At 51.4% G+C, this 18160-nt stretch overlaps 8 protein-coding genes across 8 annotated transcripts; 3 read left to right on the top strand and 5 right to left on the bottom strand.

The window, feature by feature from the left end:
- Positions 1–8: 8 nt before the first annotated feature.
- On the bottom strand, positions 9–255 carry N7468_010529 (uncharacterized protein; the record flags this gene model as incomplete). Its single annotated transcript, XM_058479824.1, has 2 exons — positions 9–173; positions 208–255. 2 exons carry the CDS (start codon positions 253–255, stop codon positions 9–11), a joined length of 213 nt encoding a protein of 70 aa, XP_058325347.1.
- Positions 256–518: 263 nt separating this feature from the next.
- On the top strand, positions 519–1859 carry N7468_010530 (agmatinase; the record flags this gene model as incomplete). Its single annotated transcript, XM_058479825.1, has 2 exons — positions 519–650; positions 753–1859. 2 exons carry the CDS (start codon positions 519–521, stop codon positions 1857–1859), a joined length of 1239 nt encoding a protein of 412 aa, XP_058325348.1.
- A 1141-nt stretch (positions 1860–3000) lies between these two features.
- cdc42 (Rho family GTPase CDC42) lies at positions 3001–3926 on the bottom strand (the record flags this gene model as incomplete). The annotated part of the gene is made up of 3 exons (XM_058479826.1): positions 3001–3583; positions 3725–3844; positions 3907–3926. 3 exons carry the CDS (start codon positions 3924–3926, stop codon positions 3001–3003), a joined length of 723 nt encoding a protein of 240 aa, XP_058325349.1.
- Positions 3927–4593: 667 nt separating this feature from the next.
- On the top strand, positions 4594–4977 carry N7468_010532 (uncharacterized protein; the record flags this gene model as incomplete). The annotated part of the gene is made up of 1 exon (XM_058479827.1): positions 4594–4977. The coding sequence occupies one exon, from the start codon at positions 4594–4596 to the stop codon at positions 4975–4977; it is 384 nt and encodes a 127-aa protein (XP_058325350.1).
- Positions 4978–6322: 1345 nt separating this feature from the next.
- Positions 6323–8274, bottom strand: mirC (siderochrome-iron transporter MirC; the record flags this gene model as incomplete). Its single annotated transcript, XM_058479828.1, has 4 exons — positions 6323–7023; positions 7076–7813; positions 7879–8009; positions 8063–8274. The coding sequence occupies 4 exons, from the start codon at positions 8272–8274 to the stop codon at positions 6323–6325; spliced, it is 1782 nt and encodes a 593-aa protein (XP_058325351.1).
- Positions 8275–9891: 1617 nt separating this feature from the next.
- Positions 9892–10476, bottom strand: N7468_010534 (uncharacterized protein; the record flags this gene model as incomplete). Its single annotated transcript, XM_058479829.1, has 1 exon — positions 9892–10476. One exon carries the CDS (start codon positions 10474–10476, stop codon positions 9892–9894), a length of 585 nt encoding a protein of 194 aa, XP_058325352.1.
- Positions 10477–11774: 1298 nt separating this feature from the next.
- N7468_010535 (uncharacterized protein) lies at positions 11775–13440 on the top strand (the record flags this gene model as incomplete). The annotated part of the gene is made up of 5 exons (XM_058479830.1): positions 11775–11783; positions 11865–11999; positions 12325–13011; positions 13067–13197; positions 13260–13440. The coding sequence occupies 5 exons, from the start codon at positions 11775–11777 to the stop codon at positions 13438–13440; spliced, it is 1143 nt and encodes a 380-aa protein (XP_058325353.1).
- Positions 13441–16786: 3346 nt separating this feature from the next.
- Positions 16787–17542, bottom strand: N7468_010536 (uncharacterized protein; the record flags this gene model as incomplete). Its single annotated transcript, XM_058479831.1, has 1 exon — positions 16787–17542. The coding sequence occupies one exon, from the start codon at positions 17540–17542 to the stop codon at positions 16787–16789; it is 756 nt and encodes a 251-aa protein (XP_058325354.1).
- Positions 17543–18160: the final 618 nt, after the last annotated feature.

Raw genomic sequence — 18160 nt, forward strand, 5'->3', positions numbered from 1 at the left:
GTGGAGAACTAGCACCCCTCGAGATTTTGGCCGAGGGCCCTTCTGTGCTCACTTCTGGGCAGGACCAGAGAGCCTCTTAGCTGCCCAGCAAGCTTGCTGGACTTGACAAGTCGCTTCAGGAGTTCATCGGCATCTACTTCTGTCCCACGCCGCATCACCGTCGGTGGAAAAACCTCGCGACGAAAAAGAAAGTGACCACTTACCTACACCTAAGGGCGTTACCGCACCTAGTCCCGTCACCACAACACGACGCATGGTATAAGACAAAAGGATGTAGAGCGAAGGAGTTCCAGCCAAGAAGGGAAAGTCTGCACGACTGTAGTCATTGGTTGGCGGCACCAACGGGCGTGATTGGCTGGGGGTGCCATGCGGGGCCGTTCTATCTGTTCTTCTTTCCTTTTAGATCGATAAAGCTCAACTGATTAGGAAGTCCGGCGGAGAGAGCCAGTATATAGTGGCGACCCCGCCAAAAAAAAGACCATGCTTCCCTCCTTCCATTCAGTCTCCAATTTCCAGTCATGCCTGCCTGGAAGTCTTTGTTGAGCGTATTGGCTCTGGCCGGCTCTGCTGTAGCGTGCGCTCACCACGGCGATACCGAGGTCGTGCCTGAGCATGAGCGTGAGGAATTGTTGAAGAAGTGGGATCAGGAGGTACGTACAAAGAAGAACCAGCATCTAATATCCAATTTGGACAGGACTCCGTGCAAATTCCAAGGTCAAATTGCCAAAAGAACATCCTTCTAACCCTCGCAGTGGTCCTTCTCCGGCATCGCCAGCTTCGCCCACCTGAAGCCCGTCAAGTGCCTCGTCGAACCCACCGAGCACTATGACATCGCCGTCATCGGCGCCCCCTTCGACACAGCCGTGAGCTACCGCCCCGGCGCGCGCTTCGGGCCCCGCGCCATCCGCGCCGCTAGCGCCCGCCAGATGTCCGGCACCAGCTACAACACGCGGGCCGGGATCAACCCGTACCAGTCGTGGGCCAAGATCACCGACTGCGGCGATATCCCCATCACGCCGTTCGACAACGGGCTGGCGGAGCGGCAAATGTACGAGGCGTTCCTGGAGCTGGGGTCGCGGAAGACGGTCAACGCGGCGCCAAAAGGCGACAAGAGCATTGGCGCGGGCCACCCCAAGCTCGTCACGCTGGGTGGTGACCACAGCATTGCGCTGCCGGCGCTGCGCGCGCTGTACCAGATCTACCAGAAGCCGATTACGGTGCTGCACTTCGATGCGCACCTTGACACGTGGAATCCCGTGCGCTACTCGGCGTACTGGCAGTCGGAGCAGACGCAGTTCAACCACGGGAGCTTCTTCCACAAGGCGAGTCGGGAGGGACTGATTTGCAACTCTACTTCTGCGCACGCGGGACTGCGCACCCGCTTGACGGGGGTTGATGATGGGGATTATACGAACCCGGGACCGGAGCAGGGCTTTATTCGGGTTCATGCGGATGATATTGACGAGCTGGGTCCTATGGGTGTTGTGGATGCTATCATGCAGCGTACCGGTCTTGATCCTGAGCAGCCGGTCTATCTGTCTGTGGATATCGATGTGTTGGACCCGTCGACTGCGCCTGGTACGGGTACTCCCGAGCCTGGTGGCTGGACGACTCGCGAGTTCATTCGTATTCTGCGTGGGCTGGAGAAGTTGAACCTCGTGGGTGCTGATATCGTGGAGGTTTCCCCTGCTTATGACAACAAGGGTGAGACTACAGCGCTTGCCGCGGCCCAGGTTGCGTTCGAGATTATCACGAGCATGGTCAAGTCTGGCGTTTCGGAGAACTTGGGCGGATGGTATGGCCGCAAGGACGAGATTGCCGAGGCCTACGAGGCCAAGGTTGGCAAGGACGAACTGTAAACCGGGCGGTTGATTCAAAATATGCATATACGAGTATCATGATTGTAGTCTTGGAGAATGAGAAATGAAGAGATGTCCACCTCAAATCTGTTTTCTTTTCTTTTGACTATGTTAGCTACTATGTAATCTGGGGTATTTGCCAAGTCCCTGAATGTGGGCGAAATGCTTAATTTTCTCGGAGCTCCACACCCAACACCTGCCCCCATCTACGAAAGCTCAATCCGTGAAAGAATCCATCCATTGGGTTATCTTCTGCATTGGTCTAAGATCCAGGATAATTGCTTACTTGAAAAGCACGTGTAAAGCAGATGACGACAGAATGCTTATCTCGAAAGGCCAGCAGCCTGGAAGATAAGAAAAATTAGATGAGAGGGGAAAATAAACCGGCATGCAGGGAAATCCAGATCGGTGACAGGCAGAAAAAGTGCAGCAAGCTCAAATTCATACTTCCGAAGTGCAGACCGAGGTTGAAAAGAATTTCGCAGCGAGGTGTAAAGAAGAAACGAGGCAAAGGTTTCATCGGCCAGCCAAAAACACGACGCCCTGACGTCCAACGCCGAGAGACGATGAGAAGAGGTTAAACGCATGGAGGAGCATGGAGATAAAAATGTCCGGGAGTGAGAAAGGGAGGGGGAGCTGGAGCTTCAGTAAATGGCGTAAAGGAGAGAAAGGGAAAAAAGAGATCCAGGGGCGCTTAAGAGGGACGAGTCGGGAATTCCGTGGAGGACAGAGATGGAAGCAAAGTCGGCGAGGAAGAATAAAACGGGCAGACGGACCAGGAGCAGGAAACCTTGGGGAATTATAAAGCAAGTTGGGGTTTCTTTGGGAGATCGCCAGATCGAGTACAAATGGGAAGTCGCCGAGACCATCGGGGTTGAAACGCGGTCAAATCGCTTCAGATAGTAACGCTAACCCATAAAACACAGGATCCATTTCCATATCCCAAATGCCGGCTCCCCAATGAATGTGCCTGATCCAATAAGATAAGAGATTTCAGAAAACAAAGCAGGTTCATTCCATCGTATCTGCAGGTCGCACGGAGGCAAGCGGTCAATTGAAGCCGCGGGGAAAAAAAGCAAGGGCCTTGTGGAGAAGGGGAGGGAACCAACCTGTGAAAAATAATATTGCCGTAAAGATGTGTTCACAGCAGGCGGCAGCCTCTGGACTTCTTCTTTGGCGCAGGTTCGAGAGCAGCGACAATAGCCTGTATCGCACATTTAGCGGTGAACACGAATCCAGGAGTGGTCCGAAAAAATTGTCCGTGTTCCGTGTGCCGCGGGAGAAGATACCGGACACTGGGATAGGAATAGGGATTCATGATTGCGGAAACCGGAAAGCTAATTACCTCGTCGAAAACGTCTTTGAGCTTGTACTGTGTCAGAGCAGAACACTCGACATATTTGACCGCTCCGAGTTCCTTGGCCATCCGGTCACCATCCTCCTTGCGGATCGGCTGCATCTTCTGGCGGGCAAGCTTCTCGCGCACGTTGGCATCATCGCGCAAGTCGGTCTGGGTACCGACTATGAGACACGGGACACCGGGGCAGTGGTGGTGAACCTCTGGGAACCATTTTTCTCGGACGTTCTCGAATGAAGCGGGCGACGTGACGGAAAAGCAGACCAGGAAAACGTCGGTCTGAGGGTATGACAACGGGCGCAGACGATCGTAATCTTCTTGACCGGCCGTATCGAAAAGACCAAGGGTGTAAGGTTCATCACCGATCCTGCATGGGAGAATCGCAGCGTCAGTTTTATTGGAAGATGCCTTTGTGCTTTCCGGTTCCTCCTCTCTCTCTCTCTCTCTCTTTTTTTTTTTGGGCTCGTCAGGCCGGCACCGAATCGCCTCCAGGTAGGGGGGGACTTACATGACAGTCACGGCATAGTTGTCAAAGACGGTGGGGACATATTCAGAAGGGAATTTGTTGGTTGTGTAGGAGATGAGCAGACAGGTCTTGCCGACAGCACCGTCCCCCACCACGACACACCTGGAAGGTCGGGGTTAGCCCAAAGGAGGGGGAAGCGCTCGGCAGGGAGAGGGGCATCTTACTTGATGGTAGCGACAACCATATTGTGAGCTCCGAGGCGAAGCGTCGACGAGGATGAGAAATATGGAGAAGGATGGGTTTGAGGGGAAGGGAGGTTGAAAGATAGAAAGGGAGGAAGAGCTGTGGTTCTGGACTGGATGGGGCACACACCCGCGAAGTTGGAGTCTAGACAGTCTCGTGAGATACGCCGCCCGTACAAAATTACTGTACCTTTAGCTTCTTTGATTGTCCGACTTCTAGCTTTTTCGCGTGCTCTTCGTAGAAAAAGAAAAGCAAAAAGCAAAAAGGGAAAAAAAAAAAGATAAGACACCGATTTTCGAGTTCTCTTCTTTGTGCTCTTAATTAACCCCCTTTCCCCTCCGATACCAATGCTAACCCGGCGGGTCCGCATCTCGTACAGAAACCCCCCTACTCTAGAGCCCATAGTTCTTTAACCGGTACGGAACATGCCAAGGTTCCGTATCAAAGACCTCGATTTTTAAGCGCCCGTGGCTCTCTGCAGCGGTACTGCCTACTGGGTAACTTGGCCGTATCTAGCTACTTCGCTGCATCGGACGATTTCTGAATAACCTTCTTCACGTCTTCGTGGGAAGCTCCCAAGCTCCTAAGCTCCCCCCCGAATCCCAGTGGAGAAGAGCACAAAGCGGGACAACCCCCCGGGAAGATAAAAGCAGTATTGAAGCCCCGGCATGAGCTACGGAGTTCCGCCTAGCGACCACCCCCCCCCCTTTGAACGAGCAAAGCCTGCGCCAGACCCTCGTATCCAACCAATTGTCAATTGCATCAATGTTAAGGTGTCATATGATTTAAGCCGACTTATCATGGCCTCCACTCAAAGTGCCGAGAGTAAGGCCTTCGAGCCGCAACAGCAGCCACTGAAGCACAAGAACTGCGGGAAGTATCACATGCGTCTAGAACGCCCCTTTCCGGAGCTTGACTGGCGTTCTCCTGGTCGGATGGCGGGTTCTAAGCCTTCTCTATCCGCGTCCAGGGGCTATCCGAACCCACACCGCCCTGCTCATCTACGGAGTACTTCGTACGCTTTTCGATTTTGGTGGCGGAATTTGCGCTAATGGCAAAAGTACCCTCCCCCTATATCTAACCTCGCGGAATGTCTCCGCAATAACCCTCCACGATTCATCGCCAGGGACTTGAGCTTGCACTTGCACTTGAGTTCCTGAATTAAGGTTGAGACTCCTCACATGTCACATACCAAAGAGTGCATCTGCTACTAGGAAGGATTGACTTGTTGGCACCGTAGACCATATCTGAGCCAGCCGCCGCGCATCGCCAGATCCTAAAGAAAGGATGCATGCATGCGGCGATATGCAGGTACCTGCAGCACACCTTATCCCCAAGGCGTAAGTAGCCAGGCATCCGTGTGGTAAGATACTGCTAGAAGCGATTTCTATAGCCAGCCTTCAGGCTCAACGGGGATTCTCCTGCGAATCAAGAGTCCGTGGAAGTGCTTCCAGGCAGAAGACGGGGGAAGTATCGTAGATTGACGACTCGGATACGACAATGTTGGAAATTGGCCTTCGAGCGGGAAAACCGTTAATTGTTTATTGGCAGACCCCCATTGGCTTGGCGAGTGTTATACCTCGAATGGCGGGGGCCCAACACGGGAGATCCGTCACGGGACTGGCCGTTGTCCTAGGCGCCCTGTTCTTTCTTGTTTCAAGACAAATTCAGGGCACCGAATCATATACTTAGGCAGGACGATACTGTCATTGGGCACTATTTTGAGAGTGGACTGTTGCCTACAGATGCTGTGAGACATGAGGCCTGCAAGAGCAGTCAGGATCTGAATGCTTGCTGACCAGCGACCAATCCTTGGTCCGCCATAGGTAGGCAAAGGCAAGAACCTGATCTCCGTGCAGATGAATGTCGCGATAACCGAGAAATGAGTGGGATACAATACGTTTCAGCAGTGGAGAAGGCCTTCAATAGGATAGGTGGGGCACTGGACTCTCCTAAACCGTAGACCAAAAGCTTTCATTGGAATCTTGGATCATGTCTATCAAATCGCATGGTACACCAAGGCATGCATTGGTATGTATACCGTGTTAAAAACAACGCCAGATGCAAGTAGGGATTTTGAAACAGCCCGCTTTCAAAAGAAAAAATGCGAATGACTAGGGCTTCGCGCGAAACATGAATGCTGGTGTGCTGGATGATCTGTGCTGGAAAATCAAACCCAATGGGTAATCTAAGAAACAAGATTCAAAGAAGACAAGAACTGAAGACAAGTCGTATAATCATAATCATGCATGGATCGTAAGTTGACCCAAGGAACTGCGAGTCCTTATATATGCTTGTGGGGGCTAAGGTCTGATTCGGCCTCCAGAGGTGGTGGGTGCTCATCAACATGGACTTCGTTACGGCGATTGCTCATCTGCTCAGGGTCAGTGGTAATCTTCAGATAAGTACTATGGGCTCGGGGTCACGGTGTCTCACCTGGTCAAGCTTGTAGTTCGTCATCATGAGGCTCAAGGGGATAAGAGGAATAGTAACAATGATGGAGAAGGTGAGAAGGCGATTCATGGTTTCTTGATAGGCCCGGTTGATGGCATGGCGGGCCGGAGAGCCCATAGGGTACTCTAGGGCCTTTGTGAGCTTCCCAAAAATCTCACCGACCTGAGGCTTGACCTCATCAGGAAGATACTGATACAGCTTGCGAGGGATCAAATGACTCCAGACTGCGCCAGAAATTGCAGCCCCAACAGCTCCACCCATCTCCATGGATGTAAGGAACATCGCTGTCGCTGCAGCGACCTCCTGATGGCTCGCAGAGGCTTGCACGCCCAGCTGAACGGGGACGTTGACTAGACCACCGCCGAACCCCACCAATATCTGGGTGCCCAGGACTTGGAAATGTGTTGCCCCCTCTTGGCGACAAAGGAGCATGAGCGCTATGCCGACCATGTAGACAACACATCCGATAGTCACAAAGATTCGGTATCGACGGGTATATTTGATCAAAATCGAAACGCCAAACGCGGCAATGGTTGAGGTAAAAGCGAATGTTTGGGTGACGCGGCCGGCGGTGCCGACATCGTATCCTTGAACAACTTGCAGGTAGGAGTTGAGATACGGCTGAACGGAAAAGTAAAATGCCACTTCAAGAGATGTTAGTCGTTGTGCGTGGTGGGAAATTCCATCAATACCTACTAAAGTACCAGAAAGCCAAAGCACAACCTGCCAGGGCTGTTCGTTGCTTGAGCAAATGCAAAGAAAGTAATGGTTTCGGTGCTAGCTTCTTGGACGATTCATATAGCGGGGTTGCGACCAAACAGACCAGACCGAGGACCATCATGATGACGATGCTGGGAGTTTGCCATCCCTGTTTGGTGTTCGCCGCCAGTGTAAGAGGCACAAGGAGCAAAGTGACCGCTGTCGATAAGAGGGTGAGTCCACCGATATCCAAGTCATACCACGTCTTTCGGATAACAGCAGCGAGACTCCGCTTGCGCTTGCGCCTAGAAGGCCTTATCAAATTCAATCGCCGGGCCTTCCGTTGGTTCAGCAACAGCGAGAGCGCGAGAGGGAGAAATGCAGCAGGCAGGATTACAACCCACATGCCATAGCCCCACCGCCACGAAGATGACCGAAGTACCGCGTCCGCGATTGTCGGGCCCAGCCAGACAGTGATCAAAAACGGGAATTCCGGCAACAGGGCGAGAAATGCACGGTTCAACAAATCACTGCTATCAGCAATAAATACTTGCTGCAGAATTTGCAAGCCTGTCGACCCGGCAGCATAGAATATTTGAGCGGAGGCGTAAGTTTGCACATTATTCGACGCGGCCATTTGCACATAACCAAGTATATAGATCAGGATACTGAGACAGAATGCCTCGAAACGACCAAACACATCGGCGATCTTCGCCATCGGTGGCTTGATGACGGCTGGCAAGCGAAGGTTTAGTTAGCTGACTGAAAGATCTGAATCCGTTCTATGCTGTGTAACCCACCATTGACTACGTTTTGAATCACCAGTACAGTAGACACCAGCGAATGCTTACTGAAAGCACTGGTTGCGTACGCTGACAATGATGCAACAGTCTGGCCTTCCAACGAAGTACAGAAGGCCATCAAGAATATACTTTCAGTTGGGTCAGTAATGCATGGCATGGTACCAAGGCAGACGACACGAACCTGCAATAAGCAATCATCAAAGACCGCGTTGTCCAAGTCATGTTTATGGCTTCGATCTTGCGTACACCCTCCTGTGCCTCGTCCAGCCCGTCACTCAGTTCTCCGTCTGTCTCATGGTGATTCTGTAGCAGCTGTTCCTCTTCATATGCAGAGTCCTCCTCCCGTGAAATGGTTCCGTAGGATGGGGCATCGCGGGCATCGAGAAGCGGCATGGCCGTGGCCTCGAGAGTTTCGAACGTTCAGATGAAAAGACGTGTGTACGAACAGGTTTCCATCAGGCTATATATCAGGTATCACCGATAACGGGCAGTGAACCCTTTTGGAGGGAGCTGTATAATTTGGCGCACGAGCGATTGATAAGAAGGGAACAACCGGCAAAAGCATCGACGAAATAGAGCCCCGCCAGGCCCTAGAGAAATACAGATTCGAGTTGATGTATCACATAAGAGGGCACGGTAATGCTGCTAGACTAGCGATCGCTTGGGCAGCACGGCAACTGGGCTGTATATGGGGGCGGTCTTAGCCAGTCAGGACAATCGCCGATGTGGAAATATAGAAAAAGCAAAATTGAAGCACTGACAAATCAGCGCGTCGGGTCTTCAGAGGATAAATAGCGAAAATAGATCAGAGAAACTGGGTTGCTGGCGGCGCAAAAGGATGTAGGCAAGCGCGGCTGTCGACGAAGCCGGTGACGCTAAAGCAACTGCGACTCGGAAGCAAATCGGTGGATAAATCCGTGCCTTAGTATGTCTTCAAGCGGGGAAGGGAAGAGCAGGCTTCCTGTAAGGGGAAATAGCCAAGTCGGCAGACCAGGTCTGGAGACTAGTTGCAGCGCAGTGAGCAAATCTCAGCCACGATCAGCGGTCGCACTTATGCAGGTTGACGGAGCGCGGTGGCAGAGGGACGAGCTGAGAGGCTGATCTTAGCATTTCCATTCCGGGACACTTAGACGAGGTGAGTCATGTGCAGGATTGCAACCTGCGAGGACCCTATGTACAGCAACACAGCAGGGTAGCTCGGACACACTGTGGCATGCGACAACGAGAAGAAGTACGGAGCAGGTGGAGCGAGCATCGGATGTCAGGCGGGGGGATGTGGTTTTCAGATTACCTGATCGGTTGGCAGCGTTCCGTTCTGAGGCCCACTATGACGATGTGACATGAAGAAAATCGCGAAGACTCTTCGTCGGGGACTTGCACATATCAAAAAAGCAGAAATATTAACTACTAGTCACCAGAATCATTACATAGCGGCCAAGCATAAACGATAGGATTACATCAGATATGGTCGATAGTTAAGATGATGATCCGACCAGGGGCGAAGCGGCTGGACCGGAGGCCTTCATGAAACCATCCGATCACTTAGCAGACTGGGATTTGGCATTCCAATACAGAGCATTGGAAAGCTATGTCTGCACCATATAGATCAAGTTAACAGCTAGATAATCTTCCTCATCTCTGTATATTCGAGTTGTCGCACCGTAGAACCTTCGAAGGCTACGGGACCGCGTCACACTGGCGCAGGCACGTGGGACACAACGGATAGTGTAACCAGGAGAATCATCGATCTGTTGGACCGGCCCTTGCGCAGGTTCACATCATATTTCTAGACCCTATGAGGTGCTAGGAGGGCCAGATCTGGTACAGGGTTGAGTTGGCACGACCACCTTAATCTCCGGACTCTTCCAGCCAAAGTCTGGCCCGTGCTGATAATGTCTATGTTTAGATATCGCGATGTTTTCCCAGGAGTAACGCCAAAATTTTGTGCAAGTTTCATACAGTCTGACGAAGCAGGCCGCTAGAAACGAAGTTGTAATTGTGCTAGCAAGGCTATTGGAGGTCGATAATCAGATGTCCGAAGGTCACCGCCAGCTCACCTCCCGTAGACGGTCGTGCTGCGTACACCCCAACCCATGTCTCCTGCACACCCTCCTCGGAAAATATCCAAGTCACCTCACGGATTGGAGATCGGTGGTTGCCTTCCACCACATAGATCCACAAGCTGTCATCGGGCTCCCGACTGATCTCCAGAGTCGCTTCACTGCCGCCAGAGGGCACTGGAAGCAAGCTCCAGTCCGCCCAGCGATCCTTTACGACAACACTCAGGTGAGGCTTGCCATGGGTGTGCTCGATGCCGGTCTTGATGAACTTCTTCGATCCATCAACATACTGCAAAACAAAGATAAGACCTCCCTGATCGTAGTTGAGCGTCCATTCTGCATTGAACGAGACGCGAGCGCGTTTAAAGGAGTCCAGGGCAACCGTCTGGTAGAGCACAGGAGCAGAGAAAGGCGTCGTGGAAGGCGGCTTTGCCCAGATGTCTGTCTCAGCCTTGGTTTTCAAAACGAACTCCGATGGCAGAGTTCCATTGCCAGGAACTGGGTCGTCCGAGTTGATTAGTTTGAATTGCGACATTGCGGGGAGCGAAGGCGGAGCAGGCACAACTTCAAGTGTAGTGCGTGTTTAAGACAGCGCCGCTGAGTACAGCTGGGAGGTGATAGCGCTTGGAATCAGGCTTTTTGGAGTGCCAGCTGAAGAAGACTTGCAAGGGCATGCCAGGGTAGTAATTATTTACTAGTATTTATGGGCGGTCTCACCCCGCGGGCATCAGATACTGCGATAAGCAACCCCGCGAAGCTTATTTGCCCCGTTTGGGCAATTACTCGATTGAGTTGATTAAATGCACATCACGCTTAGAAGGGACCCAGGTCTTTGTTCTTAGCCTTGATCAGATATTCTCTGGAAGCTAGAGTCGTGTCATCATGTGCTTATAAATAATTCCTTGAGCGGGACAATGTTCCCCTGCACCAGTTTACGACTTGTGTGTGCGTAGTTGACTAGGCTTTAATTTGTGCAAACTCCGTTAAGGTGATCTAGTTTCTGGACGTCGTTAAGAAAATTGAACTATATGTGCACTATTAATATATGGTAGGAAGCTGCAAGTCCGGATCCTCATTTCAAAGTAGCTCTCAAGGTCAGGGGCGGCCATAGTAAGAATGAATCAAAGCTATAAGCATGCATGTAAGGTAAAGAGTTACACGTGAGATGGACCAATACCAGTATACCTTGTCTCCGAACGCTCCCAATCTATGGTATAGAAACATCAACTTAGATTGATTTCAATTGATAGTAAATGAAGAGTTCCCTCTACCAGTAGACAAAATAATATTTAGATACATGGTCCAGCATGTCCTGGTTATCCGGGTTATTAGAAGCTCATGGCTTATGAGCAAATACGGGACAGCATCAATATCGATACAAATAACATTCAGATATTTAGGCCGTGTAAATCTAACTACTAGTATGATGCGGGCAGTCTAGCACATCCAAGGCCTCCTCATTCGGTATAGACGTCTCTCTCCACTAAAGATGGACTGGCTCTCATACAGCTGGGGGATATTGGATCCTGGTGGTAGTGAATGACGGGGAATAGTAGACAGAAAGTAGTGAATAATAGCCTAGAGAACACTCCCATTGGCCGCCTGGGGCTGGCAGACTGACGCGTTAAACCCACGCGACGACATCCCTGGTCTGTTCTGTTTGTTTGCTGTTCTCAGCTCTCCAGCTCCCTACCACCTTTTCCCTTTCTCAACCCTCCATCTCCCTCTCTCCTTCGCTGCTTTTCTAACTCAGCGTTTGCTTCGTGTCTTCTGACGAATTTCTTTTGTTGTCTTGATCGTACACGCCACAGGTGCATACTAAACAATCTCAACATGGCTACTGTGCGTAACGCCGGGGCTTTAGTCCCTATTGACCCTGAGAAACTGAAGAAGTTACAAGATACTCAACGAGCTTGCTACTAGGTTATCGGCGACTGGATATCGACTGGTCCAACTTGGACTTTGCAAAGCAGCAAGCACGCCTCCACAGAACTGCACGCGGGACATGCCGCATCTCGCCTCGAATTGCAGACGACGATGGCAAACATTGACGAGACGGTGAGTCCCTTTTCGCGCCATGGCTTGCACCCCATGGGTCATCCCCTATTTCGTGTCTATAGCCTTACTCTCTGGTTCTTTATCTGACGAATTCATCAAGTCTCATCTCGCTGATAAGAGTCGCACCTCTACAATCTGGACCAAGTTCATTGTAGGTTACCAAGGCAGCATCTTCAATTTTTGCTTCTCATTCCTCCCGTGATCTCCTTTCCTCATCTTATCTACTGTTTCTGTCTGCTCATAACGAGCTATTATTCTTGTCCTGCTTATTCATCGTGAATGTGACTGCTTGGAGAAGTTGCTAATAGAAGCCACTGATGGGCAGTTCATCTCCACCGAGGGAGACATCGTCACCCGTTTGAGCTCCATCAAGAAGATCGCCACGCATCCAGCTGGGGACACCTCTGCGGGCCAGACTCAGGAGACTATTTACAGTACCGTTTCCTACTCAGTTGAGGAGAACAGTCCTCGTCAGTCTCCTTCTGGCATCAATCCGGAGGCACCTGCTTTCACGCCCGCCTCTCACTCGGTGCCAACTGCGCAGAAGGCCGAGATCGTTAAGGGAATTCGCACGCCGAAGGAGTTCCTCGATAGTCTGAAGATGATGGAAATCAACAAGAAGATTAATGCCGCGGGAGAGAAGCGCCGCGTGGTGCTCAAGAACCTTCCCGAAAATGCGAAACTGACTGATGTCTTTTGCCTCGTGTTCGGAGGCCAGATCGACCGCGTCACCATGAATGGTCGTGAGGCTAACGTCGACTTCCTCACTGCCGCGTCTGCCCAGAACTACTACGACAAGGTTTCCCGCGGCATTCGTGTGGATGGACATTTAATCACCGTTGAGCAGGGTGTTTCCCCCAAGCTGACGTCTCACATTCTGAGCTGCGTCGACTCGGGCACTACTCGTGTCGTTCATGCCATTGTGCCTCCCCATATGACTGTGACGGAACTCTATGACAGCGCCAAGGAGCTCAATCTTGAGCGCCTCGAGTATCGTCTCGAGCCCACTGCGGTATGTACTCCCCGGGCCCTGCCATCGATTGAGCACTGTTACTTACTGGTTCCAGGCCAAGGAAGCTCGCGCTTGGTTCTTCTTCTGCGGAATCACCGACGGTTACGACATGATGCGGAAGCTGATCATTGAGCCCGAGGTGGAACACTTGCCCTTGCTCGCCCAACTTCATGCCGGACCCGTAAGGTTCCCCCGTTCACCGGCAACGCGTTGCACAGGATAAGGACTGACTTCATTTTTGCACATAGGTGCACGGCCGACTGGTTCCACGGCGACGGTATGGTATCGTCTCCCATGGCGAAAGCCACTGTTGTTGAAGCTCAGGCGGAGGCTGACTCTGATATGGCGGCTGGAGGTGCAGCTGGGAATGCAGCTGAGCCGGAGGCCGACGCCGATGCCGCCGACAACGGGTTCGAGATTTATGTTTGAAGAGACGCCTCAGCCCATTAGGAGTGGCATCCGTTCCCGGTTACGTTCAATTATTTCTTAACTTTTTTGTTGTTGCCCCCTCTCAATCTGTGGGATTCAATATCTGAGGCTACTGGTTCTTTCTGATACCTTTGTTCTTGCTTTCTGGATGTGGGGAGTCTGATATTTTGAGGCTGCTGCCACCTTCTGCTATTCCGCTATTCCGAAAAGTGGGATTTTTTGTTTGTTTCAAGGTCTTCAGGGTCGAATGGGCCTTTCTGCAGGACCTCTCACGTGAGAGCCTTTTAGTTTGAGATGCCCCTAATAATAAATGGAACGGATGCTGAAACATAACTCACCGCACTCTGCCTCTCTCTATCTCGTAATGAAAACGTGAGTATGCACATTGCGCCATCAACTTCGGAGTCAAGCCCCCACGATCTCCTCGCAAGCCCTGTCGCAAGCCAACGCATGAGCTAGAGGCACGAGCCACTGCCCGCCTGAACAATGCAATCAAGTGCCAAAGAAAAAGACCGAAACCCACGTATAGAACCCGGGAATAATAACAATAGCGCGCCACCTACCACCATAGCCGAAAGACGCCCCACCAGGCCGCGAAGTTCTAGAAGCCCATGAAGGATCCGCAACGATTAGATTCACGGAACCAACCCGGCCGAGCAAATCAGACCAAATCAATCGGCCTGCAGATTGCCCCCTTTAGTGCTGATGCCACAAAGATCTTGGCTCGGTGGTTCGCAAGGTGTTCCAACCCGACCTGCCTGTTCAAACCGAGAAGTTCCCTTTTTTTTTTTTCCCAGTTCTTTTTTTTGCCCTGTCTGCCCTGTCCCCATGGCTGGACAAGTGGCCCAGCAAAACCGCATTATCTTCGGCCTTTCTTCTCGGCGCCCATGCCGCTACAAGCCCCCGTATCGCAGATTTACCAGGAATACCCGCGAGAGGCTACCGTCGCATGCGGGAATAGCAACGTGACAACACCTTTCTCTCCTTTCCCCCACCCTTGGCACGGGCGGCCCAATGTGACGCTATTTTAATCTTCCAAATGCCAACCGGCCCATGCGTCAGCAAAGCCCTACAGTTAAGAAACGCGGAAGATTCCGAAGAGGTTCCCCACTAAATTAACTATGGGGGTTGCAGTGTATACTTGGGGGCCAGGATGGAGCACGAACTTGGAAAAAGCTAGGGCCAGCGAGTTCTTGGCTTCACGACTCGCCACGCCCTGGGCTGCAGGCTTTGCTGCAGGCCTGCAGCTTAGGTCTTACTTTGGCTTGGCCCAGACGCTAAAATAGATTTGGAGGCTCGCGGCGCTCTTGCCTATTCGTCCCTCGCATAATAGGCCTCCCGTGCTATCCCTAGCCGGGGCATTCTGCTAATATGCTAACAGGGAGGTGGGATCGCCTGGAGATAGGTTTCTCGGTTTGTATATACCGAAGGCTACCCCCACTGGGACTGGTGGGGGAAGGTGGAGATTGGGTTACTCTCGTGAGATTGTGAGACCGCGAGACCAGCAGGGTTATGCTTTTAGGCGGGCAACCAAGGTGGGAACTCATTCTGGAACAGAGCAATTGGAGCCGTGGGGGAGGTTTTGCCCTGCTGGTAGAATAGAGATCATTTGGAATCAGCAGACTGGGGCGCCGGGGGGGGGTTTGCGCCTATGGCTTGGAGGCCTAGTTTAACTGCTTTCGGCTATCGAGTCGAGGTGATTTGAATCCAATGGAACCGTTATCTGGTGGAGCCATAAGATGAATTTCTCCGTGCCACCTTCACGCCTAGAAAGCCAGATTGAAACTACTGCTCCTGCAGACAGCCCCGTTGATGCTACGATTGCTCTGTACTCCGGTCGCAACGTGAAGCTAGACCAGATCAGGCAGCTCAAAGTGCCAAGAAGTAGAGCCTCCATCTCGGGGAGCTGCTCCCATTGCGAACTCTAATGCGATTCGTGGTTCGCTGCGGCGTTTTGCGGGCTTGAGGTGAAGCAACAGTGGAGTCAAACCACATGGCCATATGTATCGACAAATCCTTTCCGCACTTTCGGAGCGACGATCCGCTTTTGATTTGCCGGATCGTTTCAGTGGAGAACCTGGAGCGGAATTAGTGACATAACTAGTCTGAGAAGGATTGCCCACGAGTCGGTTCAGGTGGTTTCGTCCCCACATGGGAGAAACCAATATATTGAAGAAATCATTCTTCCTGAATCATGGTTACCATCTTGGGGTCAGGATTAACCGGGGACATCGAGTCGAGTTCCGCGAAGGATCGCTAGTACCCACCGTCGAGGTTAAAAAAAAAAAGTTGTTCTAGCCTGAACCTTGCGCTAGTTGACCCCCGGAAGAACGGAGGGTTCCAGGTCACGTACGAGGGCTATGCAATTGTGAGAAACCCTGGAGACCAGGTAGCTTGGAGAGTTACGTATCGCTGGTGTATCGCTGGTGTATTGCTTGTGAAAGCTTTCATATCTTTTATGATAGAAAGTCCACTATGAGGCATAACGGGAAAGAACCATGGATGTAGGAGTATCCTAATAACGCCAATGGTACCGGTCGCGGCCGGGAATGCTAGTCCCCGTTATCCCCGATCCATCACGGACAACGCTCTCCCCGTGCCTGCATGAACCTGAGCAAAGGGGTGACGGTGTTTCCCTTGCGTGAAGATGCAGATCGAGGTCCCACTTCTCAGTTGTTTGCGGCTTGGCATGGGCAATGTCTGTATTACCGAATTTACCGACGGCCGATCATGATTTTTGAAGTCCCTTGTGATTGTGTACCGGAGTTGAGCTAGGCGATCCACTGCAATCCTTCCCCAGGCATTACGAGGTTCTGACGCATGGAACCGTTTCGGGCGTTTCGTTTGAATTATCTAGGGCTTTGCGAGAGGCTTGCGATGGTGGAGAAAAGAAACCTGAAGCCTGAGGAAAACCCGGGGATTGGCAAGGACTTTCTCCAGCCATGGATGTCGCATATAGAAAGAAATGGGCTTACAAGCTCGAAAGGCAATTGCATCACGTAAAGTGGCAGTGTGCGACATTTGGTTGCCGACGGTAGAGTCATATACCTAAAATAAGACATTCCAAAACCCCCAATAAGCTCTGAAACCAATGAACAAGCTCATTGGATTGAAAGTTCCTCCCAAAACGCCATGTACAGAATCCGACAGCCACACAGAGTGCCCACGCTAAGAACAAGCAGAAAAGAAGGAACGTAAAAGAAAAAAGGCAAAGAAAACGAAAAGAAAACAAGGTATCTTTGGAGAAAAGCCGACGGTAGAAACCAACCTCCCAAATCATCATCGAGTAAAACAATCAGAAAACGAGAAGATAAAATCACACCTCCCCATACCACTCATAAGGAAATCATGACGTTCGCTGCATGGCCGTCTCCCGATCCTCCCTCATCCACGGATACCAAACATTCGCCCACTCAACGACCCCAAATCTCGGCGCACCATTCGCATCCGTCAGGGAGGTGCCCTCTCGCAGAAATTCGCCATCCCGCATGCGCCTCTGCTCTCGCAGCGTGGGACACCTCTTCTCCTTAATAAAGCGGTAGAACTTGCACTGGATGCCCTGGAAGCCGCGGCGCTGCCGACTAGGAAACTGCCGATTGAAGCTCTCGCGCACCTCCTTCCACTCCTGGCAGAGGTCGACGCGGTGGTACCAGATGAAATACATCTCCTCTTCCTCGTACTTGGGCCGCGGCGGGCGGCGGCGCTCCGTACCATTCGTGCTCGAGCTGCTGGAGACGGAATCGTAGCGCTCGCGCGGGTGGTAAGGGTCTGGCGAGGAGCGGGCGGAGCCCGAGCCCGGGCCTGAGGGTCTGTAGGAGAGGAACATGTGATGTTGCTGGTTGGGGTTGATGGGCGCGGAGTTGGAGCTACTGGCGCTGCTGACGTGGGTGGTCGCCGTTGAAGCGGCGGGGCTGACATCGTGGTAGTCCTCGGGATTATAGCGGTATTGCCAGTATTTGTCGGGGCTGGAGTAGGTGGAGTGATAGGAGGGTTTGGAATAGTGGTCATAATCCGTTTCTTCGGATGGAGGGTTCAGCAGCGAGTCGATTTTCATGCGACTTTGGCGCTTTGCTGGTTGAGAGTATTCTGAGCGCGCATCCATTTTGGGGTGCGGTTTGTTGTTGGCGGCAGGTATCAAGGTGTTTTTCTTTTATGGAATTGAGCTTGTTGTTCCTTTTTTTTTTTCCCCTCCTTTTCTTTCCTTCTTGTTCCTTTTGGACGGATGGGCTCTGCAAGGTAGTGGACTCGAAAACCCTAGGTGTCCGCGTCCCGAATGATCTGAAGGTGAAATCCCAAAGCGTCTTTTGAAATATAATATTGTCAAAGTATGAAATGCTAAGAGCGCAAAGAGGAATGAGTATGGAAGAGTGAGGGGGGTTGAAAAATAAGATCTTGAAAGGAAGAAAATGACGAGAGGATAGTCTTAGTTTATAGATCGTAAGAGTACCCGTCAAGGCCGATCACCTGGACCACACGGGCTTAAGAGCATAGAATCGAGGGGAAGGGCAAGAAAAAAAAGAACAAAATAAAAAAGGAAAAAAGAAAAAAACAATATCATGGAAAATAGAGAAAAGGGTAATATCAGAAACTCGGAAATTCAGAGAATAGAAGATCACGAAAAATCGGGGATAACTCCTCAAATGTTTTTTTCCTTTTCTTTTTTTTTTTTTGGAAAAAAAAAAAAGGGAAAAAAGAAAAAACCGAAATTGGAAAAAATAGG

This window comes from Penicillium chermesinum, assembly GCF_028974085.1.
Source record: "Penicillium chermesinum strain IBT 19713 chromosome Unknown utg000009l:1.0-952002.0:1.0-954369.0, whole genome shotgun sequence".
NCBI lineage: Eukaryota > Fungi > Ascomycota > Eurotiomycetes > Eurotiales > Aspergillaceae > Penicillium > Penicillium chermesinum.